This window comes from Ictalurus punctatus, chromosome 21 (assembly GCF_001660625.3).
Source record: "Ictalurus punctatus breed USDA103 chromosome 21, Coco_2.0, whole genome shotgun sequence".
Classification (NCBI taxonomy): Eukaryota; Metazoa; Chordata; class Actinopteri; order Siluriformes; family Ictaluridae; genus Ictalurus; species Ictalurus punctatus.
This window is the reverse complement of record NC_030436.2, coordinates 15,780,718-15,800,451: the sequence shown is the minus strand read 5'-3', so window position 1 is coordinate 15,800,451 and position 19,734 is coordinate 15,780,718. Positions and strand designations below refer to the sequence as shown.

Genomic DNA, 19,734 nt, shown 5'->3' with positions numbered 1-19,734 from the left:
TGGTTGTTATTTCGGTTTAATGGAATGTCCTGCTTTCTGTGAGAAAGGGGCCATTAACAGACTGTACGCACACGGAAGATAAATTACGGTCTGCTATTCATTTTGGATTCATCCATACTTCAAATGGAGAAAATGGTGTCTCGACGTGGCGTGTGTGTGAGATCAAAAGCAGGAGCGGTAAATGAGTCGATCCCACATCGCCTCTGTCAGTAATTGATGGAAGCTTGTTTGTAAGGATGCGTAATGGTGCCAGGTTTTGTGTATGTCCTGTCAATGATTTTTGACTAATGAGGAAACCATGGCTGCGCCAATCAATATATGTGTATATACTCCATGGTGACAGGGTTGCAGGCTTAGCAGATTCATATTCAGGTATTAGGGGAGAGCTGGTAAAGTTGTACCATTTTTTTCAGACTTTGTCCAATCTTCACCTGCCCTGTTTCGGTGAGCCTGTGTGGTCAGTGTAGCTTCAGATTCCTGTCGTTGGCTGACAGGAGACGACCAGGATGAGGTTTCTTGCCCATTCGCCTTAAAGTTTGATGCTTTGCGTCTTATGAGATCCTTTTTTGCGCACCACTTTTGTAAAGAGAGGTTATTTAGGTTACTGTAGCGTTTCCTATCAACTCGAACCAGTCTGGCCATTCTCCTCTGACCTCTCATCAACAGTGCATTTCCACCCAAAGACTTGCATTTCGCCAGATGTTTTTCTTTTCCCATGCTATTCTAGGTACACTCTAGAGACTGTTCTGTGTGAAAATCTCAGGAGATCACCAGCCCCCCCCCCGTTGTTTTTTTGACCCCCCACCCCCCAATGAGTTTTGAGTGAACTGGTTGGTTTTCTGTTCTTTTTCCTTAATACAGGAACTTAACCATAAATACACTATTGGAGTCTCGGGGGGGAGAAACTTTTTTTTAGGAAGATTCCTTTAGGATAGAATCATTAAACACACGTGATCTACTGTAGTCCATCAGTTCTTCAGCTGGAAAAATATTGAGTTCAACTTGTTTACATTTCACCATATTGGATTGCGCACAGTCTAAATTCTGCTCAGGGAGCAGCTGATTGCCCGCAATTGCTAATAAACGTAGCTTGTGTCGACTCAGCAGATGCAACTTTTCCAGCCGCGCATTAAGTTCTCGCATTCCACGACTAACGAAACACTTGGGATTAAGTCAAGTCTGTCGCGTGAAAACAAACAAACTCAGCGCGACATTTAAAAAAAATGTTGACAGCAGCAAGATGATGTCATCAAAAATAGGCTTTCAGCTGATGCACGCCAGAAACAAGATGCGGAGAAATGGAGGGGTCGATGAACTTTCTCCCCTGAGACGTACGTACAACGGACACGGTGGTGGATTTGAACTCGGCTGATTCTCAATTCCAAATTCGGAAAGCATGATGTTTCGTGTCTTCGTGTAATTCTTCTGAATCTAATATTAATGACTTTTTAGAGTGGCCTGTAATTAGACGATGATTTAATAAAGCTTGCTAAATGCTAAATCATCTGTAGACATTCACGTACAGATTATATTAGAAAGCAAAATGTTTATGGTGCAAGTCACCTTACAGGCGAATCATTCTTAATTAAGCCGGATGCCAATTAGTGTCTTCTGTATTGATTTATGATATATATGCAGCTCGTACGCTGAATTGTTGACATTCTTTCAGTCTTGTTAAATTATGCAGGATTCTCCATATTGGCGTACAAAGTTTTATATCCATTTCCTCCTTATTTACCTGTTAAGTGGAAAAAGTGCCTAGAATCCATTTATGTGGTTTGTATTCCTGATGGTTAAAGCTTTAAAGTCTGGTCCTTTTTTTTTTTTTTAAATACTGAAATATCAGCGCAAATGCAAATGAGGTTTCTTGATGGCCCAAAAATAGCCAACAAAAAGCTCAAGATAGCCTGCGCACCGTGCTCAGTCAGCAAAGCTCGGGCCGGCGACAACAAATGCAAGCTGTGTCAGCATACCGACTTTATCAGCACTGAACTGCAAACATTCAATTATGCCCACACGCTCGCACACACACAGTCCGAGTTATTCTCGAATTAGATTGTTCCGCCTGATGGGCGCAGAGATTTGGCCACTAATTTAGGGGGAAATGAAAAGAGCATGGCCCGCACGGCTGAAAAGGCAAACTTTTATTTATAACGTACACACTGCCGTCCTCCGGCCATGCATTAAGCACTTATTTCAAAAGAGCAGGCCATCAGCAAGGCTTTAATGCCTTTTGCACCAAAGGATGCTGGGATACTAAGTCTCTTGGAGTGAAACGGATTGTGATCATCACAAATGACCTTTTACGAGTACTATTTGTATAACAGCGTAATTTCCTTTCCGGTTTTGTTCCTTGTTCTAGTGTGAATAAGAAATGACATCATTATTACTGCTTGTCTCTTCTCACACCTCACCAAACCACTGGCCACAGGTTTTAACCTTCCTGTTTCTCCTCCTAAAGCAGGGAATTAAACAAATAAATAATTGGTTGGCTCGAATCAGCGAATCTGGGACTACTATGAGAGCTGCTGTCATGAACAATTAATCCAATTGATAAACTTGATAAACAATCAGAATTGAGAATTCACTAGGGTTAGGGTTGTATATTTTTAGATTTAATTTCAGTCTTAGGAATTACACCCGTCCCTCGCTCCCGAAAAAACATATGTCATATTTTTGTCATTTGGTTGTTTGTGTTAGTGATGAATTACCCTTTTTTTTTTTTTTTTTTTTTTTTTTTTTTTACAGCAATTTTAGTCAACAAAGCTGGGTTTAGAACATGGAAGCCATGAACATTTCCTCAACATGTTCTGATTATGTTTGAAACATGGAAATGAATAATTGCCCAAGTTTGAATGATTTCTTTTGCAAAGGAACGGCAGACTGCTTTACAAATTCACATTACGGCCAGTACTGACTTACTAAGCCTTTCTCCTTCTCCAATGTGATTTAGGCTCAAAATAAAAGTGACTATGACTTTGCGTCTCTATTGTGTCAGAATTTCCTGCATAGCTCATTCAAGGATGTGTTTAATATCGTGTGTTTAACCTAGCATATTTCTTACCCTGAATAACCTTGATAAAGGAAAATTAATTTCAGTTGCTTGAGTGAAATTGTTGCCAGGTAACTTTTGCTAGCTTGCTACTGTTATTTTCGACTAAAGACCAAAACTACAAACAGTTTTTCCTAAAGAAAAAAAAAGAGGCTAAAACACTTAATCGTCTTAAACACTTAAACGTCACAGTAGATAAAAAAAATAAAGATTATTCATGTTTAACGATATTGGCTGTTGTATCTGGCGGTGCACATGACAACAGCGGAGTCTTCTCACTTTTCACAGCCCAATGCAATTTATTCCTTTGTTTTATTGCATTTGCAGAGGAAGTGTGGTAAAATGAGGAGAAAATGTTTGTACAATTAACTAGAATTTGTCGAACTGACACTCAGTACGTTTACATGGACAACAATAATCCAATTTTATCCCGATTAAGACGATACTCTGATTAAGAAACTAGCATGTAAACAGCAATTTTTTGTTACCTTAGTCCGATTAAAGTCATACTCGAAGTAAACACAAATGGAATTAAGACGTGGAGTATTCCTGTTTTAGTCACATTATCGATGTGTATTACAGACATGTAAACACTCTAATCACATTATTAACGTCGTGTGGGAGTTTTCACCTCGTTTTGTGACAGGACACGATCACATATGGCAGTGCTCAACCGTTTTACGGCAAACGACAGCACGGCTGCGTCCGATACCACGTACTTGCCCACTATATAGTAGACGAAATACATGTATCTCAGCTACTATACAGTAGGTAAGTACGTGGTTTGAGACGCAGCCCACGGCTTCAAGCAGTCGTCTATTTGCACGTATAGCGTGATACATAATTATCTGCACTTGAAGCGTTCGTAAAACTAAAAATAAATACACCCAAAACTGTATGTGGTCCCATAACGAAGACCAACTGTATGTCGATACGTGAAATTCTGGACGGAACGTCGGACGGCGTGGCGCGGGGACGTAATGACATGCTGTTAATCGCGCTATCTTCTATAACATGTAAAACCTGAACATGAAAGCAGTATTCTAAAACCCGACTCAATAAACACCTTAATCACAATATTGTCTTATTCAGAATAAGGTCACTAATTAGATTACTGCTGTCCATGTAAACGTAGTCACAGACGAAGTTCTCGTATAGTTTTCGTCATTGACCTCATCTTGGTTCTTGTCCACAAAATGAGCACTGCTGAATTTGCAAAAATGAAAGTACACCCTTAAGCTCCTTCCTGCATTTACTACAGGGAACCTATTTCCCTCTTCTTTGATTTTTTCCTTATTCTGGTCTGCAGCCCACAGTTCCTCTACAGGGCCTTCATCATGCCTGGCAGGCCTGCAGCTTTAATGATGACGAATGCGCACAGAGAGAAGTGTGCCTTCATGTGCTCGGGTCATGTAGTCCGTCTCTCAGCTCATTTTAATTACTGGGAGGATGAAAGTCATGAAATATTCCACAGTAGTGGGTTAAAGATGTATCAGCAATGGAACGAGTGGGTGGCTGCATCGTTTCTTTCCCCTCTGTAAGTTTTAAGTATGTATAGCCATAGGAGGTGCCTTATAATGTTTTAATATGAATTGAAGTCAGTGAGCATATGGTGTACATTTTATTTCATGTTGTCTTCGGACAGTGATGGTTCTGTTGCGTGCAAAAGTTGGCAATCCCATGGTATCTGGGCAGAAGAAATTGGTCCAGTTCAAAACATAGGGCAACGCTTTGCTGTAATCCTCCAGACTTGTTTTTATGAGATTTTTTTTTTCTTTTTTCAGTGGAAATGCAATCTAAAAATGATGACTGCCAGATACCCATTGGCTTAAATTTTAATCAAACAAATTACTGGCATTACTGCAGTGAAATAAACCAGAGGACAAATGTACAAAACGCAAACCAGTAGCAAATGTTCTTTTAATTTTATATAAAGTTTCACAGTATATACATTTGTGTATATACTGCAGATTTGAGACCCAGACCTGCACTGGTGCACTGGGATAGGGTCAGCATGGCTGTGGTGCTCATGGTGGTTTTGGCGCAGCATGGCTGCTAGGCTCTTTCTGGAAATATTTTTGGCCACAGGTATTATGCACCCCTTCTGTAGTCATTAATGCAATACTCAGCAATGGCCAGTATCTAAATTGGCATCAAAGCAGTCCCAATTCCCAAATCCAGTGTTATGTGTAGCAGTAACAAAGGGCCATGTTCAGAGAGGCGTTTAATGTATGTACTGAGAAGGTGTGCGAGTAGGTGGGAGTTTCCCAAACAACGGAGGTGTGTGTCAGTTAGGGCTGGGTGATGATATTTAAAAAAAAAAAAAAACTTTATAAATGATTGTCATTTACAATAAATTTTTTGGGGGGGTTTTATGTAATGCATTTGAAAACTTACCCAATTTATTTATAAAGTTTTTTATTTATTAGAATGGACTTTGGAAAAATAGTAACGACGCCATCTATAGCAAATAGTGCAAACAATGATTCTTAAAAAAAACATTATTTGCACTATTTTATATGCAACTTGGTGAACCCTTCTTTCTCGATAGATTAAATAGAGGCCAGGTCTTTCGTGACATCAAATGGTATTCTTCTCAAATCTAAGTTCCTTCACTGTTTAAGGTGTGATGTCAAAACCACGTGGTTGTGCACAGCATCAGAAATAAACGAAGTAAAACGTCTTGCCTTTAAATGAGTTATACTGTATATACAAGTATAAGCTTTAGATTAATCAACATACAGACATATTCATTTGTTAAATATGAAACACTGACCAAACGGTTTGCTCTTTGAGAGAGAAAATGTACATCACTCATCTGTGTTAGCTGCCTAGCGTGTTGCTAACAAAAGACGAACATGGGGGCGTCCAGTTTCCCACTTAAGCTGTTGAACATACAGAGGTCAAAACTGTCGTAATTCAGACCGGCGAATTACCACTTAGAATGTAATGCAGCATTATATTTTACATAAACTTGTTCATCTGACTTTTCAAACCTGTACCAGTTCCATATCTCTGAAGTGCTATTTGAACCTTTTGCTATGAGATCAGTGTTGCCTGTTTATCTTGGCCTTTTTAGTTTTATTATTATTATTATTATTATTTAATCTGAGAGCACAGTGTTTTTGAGTAGCGCAGTTTGTAAGAGGAAGCTACCAGGTTAAGGTTGTTTTTCCTGTGTATTTACTTAAACCTTTTAAATAGCATTTATTTAAAAAATTATTCGAATGAAAAAACAGTCAGTCATTCAGATTAACCAAATTAATTGTGAAAGTCGGCCAGCACTAGGATCAGTTACACAAAATTCTGACTTTGAACTTAATACTTGAGGAAATCAACTTAAGTCGAGTGTAACTGTCTGATAGTTTGATGGAACCACAGTAAGACACACTCCAATGAAGTTTTTGGCTGTAAATACACTAAAGAAAATTACAGACTAGCAGTTGAGGTTAATATTAAATCCATAAACATTACAATATTAATGTATTAATCACATCATCCTTATAAAGTCAATGCCACTGGAGACACTACTTATCTTATGGAAAATAACATTTTTTGGATAAATTATGAACTACTTTTTTTGAGTCAAGTGTAAGCAGATAGATGTTTGATCAGATTATCATTCAAATCATGGGCACTTTGAATTATTAAAAGCAAATTAAAATTTCATGTCCTTGATTTTGTATCTCAAATCTACATCAAGTTGTCTGAACAATTAACTGTTGGTGTACAATATACAAAATATTTTGATTAGTCCTGTGCTGCTACTCTGTATACATGTTCTGCCGCTGTAGTTCATTGTGGAAAAAAACAATGTGCTGTTTATAACTAAATAATGAGGGTGAATGCAATATTGCTAAACTGAACCAAATTCGCAGTGATCATGATAACTATTAATGCAACAGTACATTAGATGCTTTTCAGTGCTTGCTTAATTTTCTGTCTGATTTATATAAACTTTTTATTCTTTTATATTATAGTTGCTTATGTTCCGTCAAAGAGAAAAAACCCTGTTTATTTAGTTCACATTTTCTATCACCAATTTTTTCAGGCTTCAAGGAAAATACTCGTGTTTAAAGTCCGTGGTCTGCATGCTATTGAAAACCCCATCCCAAAAACATCTGGTGACCTTGGAGGTGTGAACTATACACAGGTAATTTTAATATTTTAATATGCCGCTCAGAAAATTAACTTAATCACCTGCACAAGCTGACTCTGAATATGGGTAATTTGCCTTACATAATTATTGATGTATCTCTTGATATTAAGTCGTCAAGTCTGAATACGGCTCAAAGAATGTTGTAGTTTTGCTTAATCATGATATATTTAGGCATAAGGACATTATTTTTTCAAGAGGACATTATTTGTAGAGTACAACACTGGGCCACATCTTTTTTTTTTTTTTTTTTTTTTTTTTTTTTTTATAAATAAAAGACATCTTTATTTTCTAAAGCACAACTCCGGTAATGGTTTAGGTGAATTAGCAAGTAACTCAGAAACACACATTAGAAGCAGGCGTGATTGGAAACACTGCTCATATAGAAAGAACTAAAATTTCAACTAATAAGGTACATATGAAAAACTTTGCAAAAGAGAATGTAGACTGCTAAAACGGTGCGCGCAAACACACACACACACACACACGCACACACGCACAGACAGTCAAAACCACTGGGGCAAAAAAAATTCTCATTTAGTCCTGCAAGGACCTCGAGAGCAGCAAATGTTCGGGTAATACTTCCAAAAATATGTATTTACAACATTTCTTCAAGTCATATCTTTTTTTTTTTCTTTTTTTAACTATACAGGTTATACTTGTTCTGTATATCGTATGTTCGTTGCCAACTACTTTTCACATTCTGACCACAAGGAACAAGTGCGGCTGATTAGAGACACCGCTCTTGAGAGAAATCATGCATGTACAAGTCTGATCAATTGATAAACCTTGACAAGGGGAATGTTCAAGACGAATAACGCGCTCCTCCCATGATGCAGTCCTTTAAGTGCAGATGCCACTCTGGCTGGCAGTCTCAGACTGACTGCTTGTCTGCTCGGACTGAGACGAATTAGAAAGCAGCGCAAAAACAAGGCAGGCAAGTGTCTAAGCGAAAAGGCATTCTACATTATTTTTTTTTTGTCTCTCTTTTTGTTTGTTTTTTTTCCTTCAGTTTTTCTTTTTGGTTCTTTTGAAAAAAAAAGTTCACAAAATCTGTCACTTCATCACCTTTAGCTGTTGCTTGGTATACTGGCTGGTCTTGTAATTGCGACCACAAATTTAAACTTCTAAACGGGGTCACCAATGTCCCGTATGTCTGATCCCAAAAAATTAGACGTGTCCCTTTTTGTAGTCTTTTTTTTTTTTTAAAGCACATCTGCTAATAGAGGATATTGTCTTTCATCTCCATGGTCAAGTTTTTTTTTCCTGCACCATTAGCAGAGGACGAGCAAACGTGGAGGAGAGGGACCAAGAGAATGAGGGAGTGTACCGCTGCAATGAACATGGGCATAAAACAGCAGCTGACCCTGAGGAGTCTCTGGTACAAAAAACACCACGAAAAGGCACTTGAGCAATGACAGTGCTTATCAAATAAAATTCAAGTTGAGAGAATGGATAAATTCGTCCTGCTCTCTTAAGAGCTGAAACGACACAGACGGAGATAGAGCGCAGACCTTGTTTTCTATTTCAGAGGTCATGAAGTACTTAATCTCTTGTACCAGGACTGTCGCAACTCTCCAGACAGCCAAAGCAAAATTCACGATGACGAACTTGCCAGCGCATAGGGGGAAAAAAAAGACGGAGAGAAACACACTTGCACAAAGCAGCAATGGTCCCTTTTTTAAAAAAAAACTCCCTCCGCATTACAGAGTGTCTTGTGCAGGAATTCTCAGGCTCCTATGGCTCTTCGGTGAAACGAACCGAGATGCTGACTTGCTCCTGCGGGCTCCTCCCCTTGGCCCCTCTCTCATCCCTGGAGCTCCACCCTCAGTCGTCCCCACCGCCGTAGAGGTCGGCCAGTTTTTTAAAGCGCGGCCCCCAGTCGTTGAGGTAGTCATAGTCTTGCTCTTCTGAACTGGAAGTGTCGAGCGAGCTGACCGAGCCAGCTGTCGAGCCACTGCCCTCATAATCAAACACGAGTAGAGAGTCGTATGGTGGAGCCGTCGGGTCATTATCCGCTGCTCGCAGCCCCTGAAGAGGGAAAAAAAGAAATACTGGCATGAATAATTCTATAGCCAATAGACGCAAATTGAAAGTAGAACTACATATTTGATATGTCTACAACATTGCTTGGCACTAGAATAGGAAATTGTTATTCACACCATGCTTCTTGTATTATCATATAATCCACTTCACTGTGATTGTTTTCTAAATATGATAAGATCCTCTGGCTGCTGTTTGAGCAGTCTGAGCCGCTGAGTTTCAAGCGTTGTTAGCTAAATCCTCTTACCAAAATATTTATTTAAAGATTAGACATGAACACATTTATCACCAGACAGCACTTGAGAAATTAAAAATTAGCCATTATCTGCTAACGTTGAGTTCTGTCTGCTGTATTTGAAGATTTAATCTATGGGAAAATTCATTGATATCTGTTGTTGGCCTATATATATATTTTTTAAATGCTCATTTGAAATATACACCCCCATTTACATCAGTTTTTGGCCTTCAGGATTTCTGAGGATCTGGAAAATGCTACATAAGTCTGTAACACTATATTTGGATAGTCCATCCATCTTCTATACCGCTTATCCTTTCTTCAGGGTCACGGGGAAACCTGGAACCTATCCCAGGGAGTATCGGGCACAAGGCGGGGTACACCCTGGACAGGGTGCCAATCCATCGCAGGGCAATTTGGATAGTCCACTCTAGAGAAACCTTCTATAGACCATCATGAAGCAGCCTATCAGCTGATTGTCAACAACTGGTATCAAATGTTGTTTATCTGTCTCAACATGTCATAAAATGTATGAATACAGTCCACCTAAACTGAATTAGAATTGGGGTGATCCAAAGCTGAAAACTGGACCAACCAAATAAAGTGAATGCAAAAGAGAGTTTGACAAATTATTAACTAAACATCTGGACCGCTGTCCATCCATCCACCAATCCATGCCATCAATTTAATTCACCCCATCATATATAATATAATTTGTCCACCCTATACTGCTAAACGTCCATCCTTCTATCCGTCTTACCCCATAATTTAATCATATATCCACACTACACTGTCATCCATCCATCCATCCCAGCATCCATTCATGAGCGCACACATCTTCAGTGATGTTCTGGGTATTTCAACATCATATACGCTCCTTCAGATAACCCAGCTGAAGCTGATCAGATCTCAACTAGTGCCCAGATGGCAGGTTAGCTACTTTGCCCCATGGTTCTCCACAGAGGTTCTCTCTGACACATCAATGGTGTCGTGGATCACACTTCTCCTCCTCTGTCCTTCAATGCCCAATGTGCTGGACACTCTGGGCAGAGATCCTTGCCCTCCAGCTGCCTTGTCTGCAAAAGTCCCTCATACTTGGCAAGTTTTCTTTCAAAGGCCTTCTCTACACAATCTTCCCAGGGGACTGTTAATTCCAGCATGATGACTTGCCTGATCGATACAAAGAGGATATCTGGCCTCAAGTTGGTGATCGCTATATGCCGAGGGGAATTTTAGCTGTCTCCACGTCCACCAACAGGTACCAGGCCCCTGCGGAGACCAGCATTCCTGCAGATGTACTTGCAGTGGTAACAGGCAGTGCCCCAGCTTGAAGAAAGGCAATGGCCTGTTTTAAAGGACAGGACCGCTTGATTGACTCCTGTACGTGCTTATGGTTTTTACGATGACCTTTATGACTTGGTTGCTCCACCTGTGGTATCTCCCAATCCCTATACCTAAGAGGAGCAGCTCAGGATGTAGAAGAACTACATTCTTCTGCTAGTTACTTCCTACCGGTCCACAACTTGATTCCGACTTTGGCCACCTTCGTGTTGTTGGACTACCTGCAGTGAAACACTTCTCATGCTACCTTGAACTCCTCTTAGACAGATCTGAAAACAGTTGCAGCTTGTTGTGACCATAAAGTGTGATGCTGCTCAAGCTCCTAGACAAACCATACTCCTAGATCCACCATATTCGCCTCCTCTTCAGAGTATGCAGCCCAGCCCAGCCTGCTTGCCATCTCTACTGGAGAGGCAGTGACAGCCTAGAGTCACCATACTTTGCTTGGTTGTGCACTAGTCTTTCCTGGTCATCACTGTTGAATCAGGTTGTAGATGAGTACAAACATCTGCTGATGCCTCTGGACACATTATCAGTGATGTTCCTGGAATCATTGTGTGTTCTTTAGACCTCAGCTTGTGGCCAGATGGCAGGTAAGCCCTCATGGTTCTCCTCTTTTGAGCCACAGCCATCTTGAGGCTCTCTGTGGTCTGCATTGGTGGTTTCGTGGATAGCTGTGGCTAGAGAAGGGGAACGCACTGCAAAGCCTTTGCAGCCGACTGGGTAGCACCTTGCCCTTGAGTCGCCTCGGCTACAATCGCTAACATACTTAGCAAGTTTCCTTTCAAAGGCCTTTTCTACTCTGTCTTTACAGGGGACTGTTTGTTCCAGCATGATGACTTACCTGATGGATTCAGACAAACAGAGGATGTCTGGCCTCACGTATCGTCCATCTTACTCCACAATATAATTATTTATCCACTTGACACTGCCACCCCATCATATAATTTATCCACCCTATACTGTTAACTAATAATCCATGCATCTACCCACCCACCCACCCACCCAACACTGCCAGCCATCCATCCATCCATCCGTCCACTGCAACAACATATGTCCATATATCAGTCCTTCTACCACTGTTCTAACAAGGTACTTTTCAAAGAACATTCTAGAATTGTATTTCCATTTATAATATTATTGGTAATGAGAGAAACCCATGGCCTATCTCAAGGATCTCGAACTACGTCACACCTTAACTGGACCTACATCAGTGATAAACTCTCCAATGTCTTCAGGATGAGGTATGCTGGGCCGTATTGGGTACTGGGACTCCGGGATGACTGGCCTCTCGTCAACTCTCCTCACTCCCCCTGGCTTGCTCATGATGTGCTCAAGAGTCTCTGGCTGCTGCAGCTGGCTCAGGTCATAGTCCTACAACATGGTTAAAGGTTCTGTAAGCAATGATTTTGCATTTCACTTGTTAATGTTAGTGGCTCACATCACATTGTTTGGATATTAAAGCAGCAGACCAGAGCGACTCCGCTCCCTTGGCAGAATCAACATGTATTATAGTGATTTGTACTTCTGTTTGTGTTCGTTGTTAACAAAAAGAAAGCAATTTTCCTGAAATAAAGTCTGGTGTGAACCATCATTTCATGCTATTGTATTATATTCGATACACACTATATTTTTTTTTCAGCAAGCACTATTAGAGAGAATGATAGACAGTTTCATCCTTAAGTTCTTTCTATACAAATGTTCATGTAAATACAAATGTCATTGTAATTGTGGTCATGTCGTCTGTGTGTGGGCCTAACCTGATCTTCCTCTCCTCCTCCCTCCTCATCATATTTCAATATGTTGTCCCTAACGTCATCCTCCGGGTCAATGAGAAGAGGTTTGGCCTGGCGCTCCTTCTCTCTGCGCTTCATCCACACCACAAAAAACAGCACCATGCCTGTGGATACACACATTTAGCATTTTGCAATTGCAAACAAGAAATACCAGAAAATACGCCCCCATCAATTTTCTGTACAGTTTGTGCACAGGGTTGCAGGGAGCCTGGAGTCTATTCCAGGACACTCTGGGCACAAGGTGGGGGACACCCTGGAAGGGGAGCCAACCCAACCCATAACAGGGCACAATCTCTCACACAGTCACAAACCCATTCACACACTACGAACAATTGAGAGATGCCAATCAGCCTACAGCGCATCTCTTTGGTCTTGGGGAAGGAACCAAAGTACCAGGATGAAACTCCTGATGCATGGGGAGAACATGCAAACTCACGCACACTGGACAGAGGTGGGACTTGAACCCCCAACCCTGGAGGTGCAAGGCAAATGTGTTAACCACTAAGCCAATAATGAAGTCAATTATCAATTCATTCACCCTACCATATCATCTATCCATCCCTGTACTCCATTAATCTATCCACTGCACACGACTACATGTACTCCACTCATATATCCATCCATCCTCTCTACTGTCAATCAATTTATTCACCCTACTATATCATCTGGCAATGCAATCACTCATCCATCCATCCATCCACCCCACTGTCATTCATCTCTCAATCTATCCTTATAGTGATTAGCTACCCTTGTTTGTCACTATCCATGTTTCACATTGATTCATTCGCCGCGCTGTGTTATTGATCCGTTTATCGTGCATCCACCCAGCCCTCCACTCACTGAGCAGGATAATGATACAGATGAGGATGGCGATGATGGCACCCGTGCCCAGGCTTGCAGATGCCACTGCTCCAAGTGAAGTACAATCTCCATGCTCATCACAGGGACACACCTTCACCCTGATGATGGAGCGGTTTGTTAAGGGAGGGTTGCCCGAGTCTGAGACCAGGATGGGCACACGATACACACCTGCTTCCAGGTATGGAATTCTCAGCCTGAGCTGAGCGTATTCACCTGAAGAACAGATACACAAACACATTAATGGGTGTCTGGACTGATAATCGATTGGCTTTTCCTTTTAGTAATTTTATAATGAAATGTAATAATGATTTCTCATAGAATGCTTAAGTTTTGGAGTAACCAATTGTATTTGTGGTGTTTAGAATTGGGATTTTACAGAGATATGTTGCTATGCTGTATTAGGTGACATAGATATATTGTAATGTTATTGATGTAGCTAAAGATGTTACAAAATATCAATTGCAACACATCTATTAAAATATGCTATAGTTTTTCAAATGGACCAAAATCCGAGAAAATCATTCAAGCTGTTTCTCAACAACACGGGTCCTGCTAATGTACTTGATTATCTGGAGCAAGTTTGAGACTGATCTTACATGATCTCAACATCATTTACAAGATATGTTGACAGTATTTCAAAAGTTGTACACTAGGGGTGTAACGCAGTAGTACACCTATTCAATCTGTATTTGTATCTGTTCATTCTGAATCATGTGTTTGTATTCAGTTACATCCCTAGTGTATACTCTAGACCGTCATTTAAATTGTTACTGCCGTTGTATCCACAAAGGTATGTCTTTCCTACTTTTAATATGTATCTTTTTACCTGGGAAAGTGAGTGCAATATCCTTTAAAATTCATTTAGGTTATTAATTAGAATGGAAAGTATAGTGTAGTACATTAAATGATTTATAAAGTACACTACATTACCTTTTTCCATTAAAAAATATAACCAAAAATTGTACCACCCCAGTGACAATGCATTTTTATCTGGGACTAATAGCTTTGCATTTTGTTTACTAATAGTACCAAATGTTCTTCTTTGTAAAAGTGTCACACCATTCAGACGTGAGATGGTCCAGTTGCGGCGAACAGAGGGAGGGAACGAGGGTAGCTCGAAGACATATGGACCGGCATTGGGCTCAACATCAGCATCCGAAGCCGTGATGTTGATCCTGGAGCTGGGCCGTGACCTCTCGCACAGCTGGGACTCTCTGGGCACCAGCACTGGTACATTATCATTTACATCTATCAGATAGATCTGCAGAGTGCCTGTTCCTGTCGCAGGAGGAGACCCTGTGAGGGAGAGACAAAGAATGGTGATAGCCAGATTTAGAGATTAAAGGTGGACAAGCTTTGGTTTCAAGGTGATAACCTTGCTTTTGGGAGAAGAACATTTGTTAAAAAGGCAGAGGAAAGTGCTACGGCTATCTTGCACATCTCCGGTGTCCTTTAGCAGAACGCATCTGACATCACCTTGCAGACTCAAAAGACTTTTTGCTATTTCCTTTGATATCACAAAATCTCAGCCCTGTCAGTCATACTGTATTGGGTGCTCAACATACTGGTCAGAACCTGTTAAATTCAAAAAAAAAAAAAAAAAAAACTTTCATCATTCACCTTCTGTAACCTGGGAACACCGGGCATGGGGCTGGACTACACCCTGGATGGGTTGCCAATCCATCACAGGCACTATGCGCACATACTTTCACACCTAGGGGCAAAATAGCATAACTATTTAGCTAAACTGCATTTAGCATATCCATTTATAGGCATGTTTTTTGGTTTTTTTGGGAAGTCAGAGGAATCCCATGTGAACACGGGAGAAAAGGGGACCCTGAAGCTGAAAAGCAGCAACACTACCCTCAAATTAAAACTTGTGGAATAGTAAGTAAAGGTGGCATACAAATATAAAGATGATGGGTGGAGAACAGGAAATATTAAAAATATCAAAGATGCAGACCGAGACCGACAAAATGAAAGGGAAATTGAGGCTTAGGGCTGAGAGGAGTGTGACAGCTGAGGTGTTGATGGAGTGCTTTACACCCTGCATCGCTCTTAAAACCTCCCTATGGTGACAAATATGCAAAATGAAACGATGCATAAATATCTCACACTGCCTTTTTTTTTTTATCTTTAATGGAGGCGTGCTCTTTCAGACGACGTCTCCACAAAATGACTTTCGTAAAGAAAACAAATGCATCTGTTCCCCATGGCTGAGTCTGATGAGGACAAACAAATGCAGGGCTTTATAGAAGCCTGGTGCACACTCACAAATCTTCTTCCAACATGAGGGAAATAAGATACAGATCGATTCGGAGAAATGGTCTTGTGCAGAAATCAGTCAAATGCTGCCTGCCACCATGCAGTCTTTGGCCGAATTGAGGGGAAGAAATGTTTTAAGTCTCACAGAGTAGAAGGTTGTGTGCAATTCACTCCTATGTCGTGATCTAACAGACTGGTTAACAAAGCTTTCTATTTAGAACGTCTGTAAAGACTTGCGGGGACACACGACAGCCTCTTTGCAGAATCTGGCCAATTTGTTTGTTGGTGCAGTTTCATTTTGTAGCATTCACAGCTAGTAGAGTGAAGATTGTTCTCCCTGGTCAGCAATCTATTCTTTAACTTTACTTTTTCTTTCAGCTTGGAGGAAGGGGACCAATAAAAAGATATGGCAGTCCAGGCTGGTGGCCACAGACAAAATGAACTTGCGGGTACACCATGATTGCATTTTGTCTACGCTTGAGTTTTGTGTAAGCTTCGGCCATGGCGGAGTGGAGCAAATAAAGCCAAAAATCCAATCTCGTCAGAAAACGTGTGTTTGCGATTGTTAAAGGGCTTTCAGTTGATTGGTTGTGGAAAGCTTGCTGAAGCTTCACACAGTGAGAAGACAAATTGTTTTCAGCTGTCGAAAAATTGTCCCATCAAGACAATAATGACATACACACACATATCCACAAACATACATACAATGGCTTACCGTTATCTACAGCCAGAAAACTCGCTTCATACACGTTATTTTTCACGTAAGGCGATTCCCGGTCCAGTATGGCTGTCGTCATGATCTGGCCATTTGTCCTGTTGATTCGGAGCCAGTTTCCAGGATCGGACAGCTTAGAGTACCTACAAATGAAACATACGACATGCTCTTATTATTATTCTTCAATTCAGTTGTCTACTACAACAGGGTTCGTACAAGGTTCTTGAAGTGCTTGAATTTGGAGTTTTGAAATTTAAGTACTGCAAAGCCTTGAAAATAGTCTTTTTTTTTTTTTTTTTATCTAGTGGTGCTTAAAAGTTCCTGAGTTATAAAAAAGTAAATAATACAAAATCTCTAAATAACTTTAGTGTTTATTTTCAATAGAAAACGAATACAAGACTTTCACTTAAAATATTACACCCCGCTGCAGCCTCTCCCTCTCCTCTTGCTATTCACTCCCTCATTTTGACAGAGATGGCTCCAGTCCACTTTTTAGACCCCTTTAGCGACCCCCCCCCCCTCCTCCAAAAAGGCACCAAGTGACAAATCTAGCTACTTCCCATAGAAGAGAGTGGCCAGTACTGCCCTGCAAGGTCGTGCTGTCCCACTGCAGACACACTTTCCTCTGCAGCTACTCTGTTCATTGAGTGGCAGTGAGGAGCAGCACATTCATTCACTTCTAACTTTCTCTCCGACTGATCATTTTAGGTGTAAATATAGCCGAAATCTTTACACACCCATCATCTTTAAATTATGTGTATGGTGATCTTGTCAGACGATGTCACAATTACAAAAAAAAAATTAAATCAGGGTTTTAGCAGTGCAGAGCAGCAGCTTGGAAATGGCTTTTAAGTGACTGCTGGTTAATGTAGTCTTAATGGGCCACATTTCAGTCACTATTTCATACTTGTTCCATTGTCTGACAACAGAAAAATATGTCTAACAGTTTTATTGTGAATTTGGCTGTATTCAAATATAACATGAGCACATAGCGTAGGAAAGACACAAACAGATGTAAAGAGCTGACACTAGGCAGAATGCAAATGCGATGCAGTGACATAATGAATATGCTAATTAGCGCATTACATCATCTAGTGACCTTTAGCAACTTTCCATTGAAAGTGCTCCTGTCACTCAGCTGGAGTACAGGGTGTCCCAAAGGTCTCCATACATAAGGGGAAATTAACACTTTTTAGCAAAACGTAACTTTATTTACAAAACATCCTCTACATGGTTGCCATTTCTTTGTAAGACACATGGAGTCGTCGCTCCCAGTTTGGCAACAGTGTCAGTTAGTTAAAATTTTTTTAAACCAAATGTTAATTTCCCCTATGTATGGAGACTTTTGGGACACCCTATATTTTATTATTATTATTATTATTATTATTATTATGTTAATTTAAAAAGGACGAAATAAAGAATATGTTTGAATGACATGTCTTGTATAGTCCCTGAAAACAAACAGTGCTTGAAAAGTCCTTGAACGTTCTGGAATTTCATTATGACGCATCTGTACGAACCCTGATCAAAATGCTCTAACAAAATACTTCTGTAACCTTTCGCACAAAAAATACCAGATTTATTCCTAATAAAGCGTGTTTTAATTCAAAGGTATCATAGCAGACACTCAGGGCCAGCAGAGTAACAGCAGTGAACAGCTGAATATAAAGATTCGCAGCACTGCAGAATTATTCACCCTCAATCAAATATCAGTGCCGATACATTATTATTTTACAGGCTACTGAATAAATTATGCACTGGTACTTCTCAGAGACAGCCACAGCTTGCTAGTGGTATAGTGCCCAAGGTCAGACAGATGTTCACAATTTGTGATGGGTGGTGTTTAATGTCTGACGAATGGAGAAATAATTAGCTTGCTAAAGCATATTTTAGAGCTACTCTTAAAACTTTATTGTAGTTCCGTCTGCCAAAAAAAATAAATAAAAAAATCATGGATTCTACTGGCAATGGAATGATATCAAAATAAAATTAAATCCTTGAACCAGTCCCTCCAGGAGTTTGTGATTGCAGAAATGAAAGAAAAATCAAGCAAACTCCGCAATATTCTGAGGATCTTGCCTTTTTTCAAAATTACCACAGATTTTCTGCAGGTTTGGGCCAAGACGCGTCATGTGACGTCATCACAACGCGCATTCAGCCAAAGCGCTCTTCAATTCACGTATTGACATGAGTACAGCTAAAAGGTCTCATTTACTAACAAACATCACTGCGAAAGACCGTGCAAAACAATTTCATGCAGTTGCAATTTTGCCAATTCAAGTAGTTTTGCACAAAAAACCCCTCTGCAAGTTGCATCACAAATTTTGAAAAAAGCCGAAGCAAAATCGAGCATTTCTGGCCACAAAAAAACCCCTCTGTAATCCTGTGCGAACCTGTATATCCTGTATATTTAGAGAATTAAATACCACTTGTATCCCAATGGAGAATAAATTCATCAGATTTCAGTAAAAATGTTCTCATATTTGCAAACTCCTGCAGAAAATAGTTTCAGCCATTCATCTTCAGCAACCATTTTGTGCTGGTTAGGTGTGGATTCGGCGCATATCCTAGGAACACTGATCATACGGCAGGAATACACCCTGGATGGGATCACAGGGCACCATGCACGCACATACACACATACATTCTTACACTGATTCACACCAAGTCCATCCACCAGCATTATTTTGGGAGATACCAGAAAACCTGGAAGAAACCCAGGCAGACAGATTCCTCACAGACAGTAACCTGAGCTCAAGCTTGAACCAGGAACCCTGTGAGGAGGCAACACTACCTGCAAATCAAAAAGGTTTTTTTTTTTTGCACAACTCAATTTTTGTATGTACACATAGGATGAATATTTTATGAGATTTCTAACATGGTAGGTAATTATTTTTTGCATTTCTTTTTCAGACGTGAGAAAGTTCTACATTTTTGATTTGGGGAAAATCCAGTCACATCCACATGTTTGACTAGGATCAATACTGCAAAGGACACAATTGATAAAGTGACGAGACACACAGGGAGAATGGGGTTGGGTACTTGGGACAGGTTCAGCTCATTACCAAGTGACCTCTCTGCCCTGTTTCCTGACAACCAACACAGCGGGGACCAAGAGGAAATCAATTAAATGCAGCTTCACCAACTGTTACCAAAATGCAGCTGGCATTGGGGATCACCGCTGGAACGAAAGGTGGGGCATACTATATTATTGGGATACTGCTTCTGTTGGGAATGTACAACAAATGAGTGTATTGCTGAGCAGTCCTT

The 19,734-nt window shown here is 40.4% G+C and overlaps 1 protein-coding gene across 3 annotated transcripts in view; it reads right to left on the bottom strand.

Annotated features, from left to right (window-relative positions):
- Positions 1–7,829: 7,829 nt before the first annotated feature.
- The window catches only part of cdh4 (cadherin 4, type 1, R-cadherin (retinal)), a 429,819-nt gene continuing 417,914 nt past the window's right edge, over positions 7,830–19,734 (bottom strand). For all 3 annotated transcript variants that reach the window (XM_017451081.3, XM_017451082.3, XM_017451085.3), the window contains 6 exons: positions 16,465–16,607; positions 14,544–14,780; positions 13,464–13,697; positions 12,588–12,727; positions 12,037–12,201; positions 7,830–9,239 (listed from right to left, as the gene is read on the bottom strand). In XM_017451081.3, the coding sequence (XP_017306570.1) occupies positions 9,036–9,239; positions 12,037–12,201; positions 12,588–12,727; positions 13,464–13,697; positions 14,544–14,780; positions 16,465–16,607 (1,123 nt within the window). In that variant the 3' untranslated portion in view covers positions 7,830–9,035. The remainder of the gene's footprint in view (positions 9,240–12,036; positions 12,202–12,587; positions 12,728–13,463; positions 13,698–14,543; positions 14,781–16,464; positions 16,608–19,734) is intronic.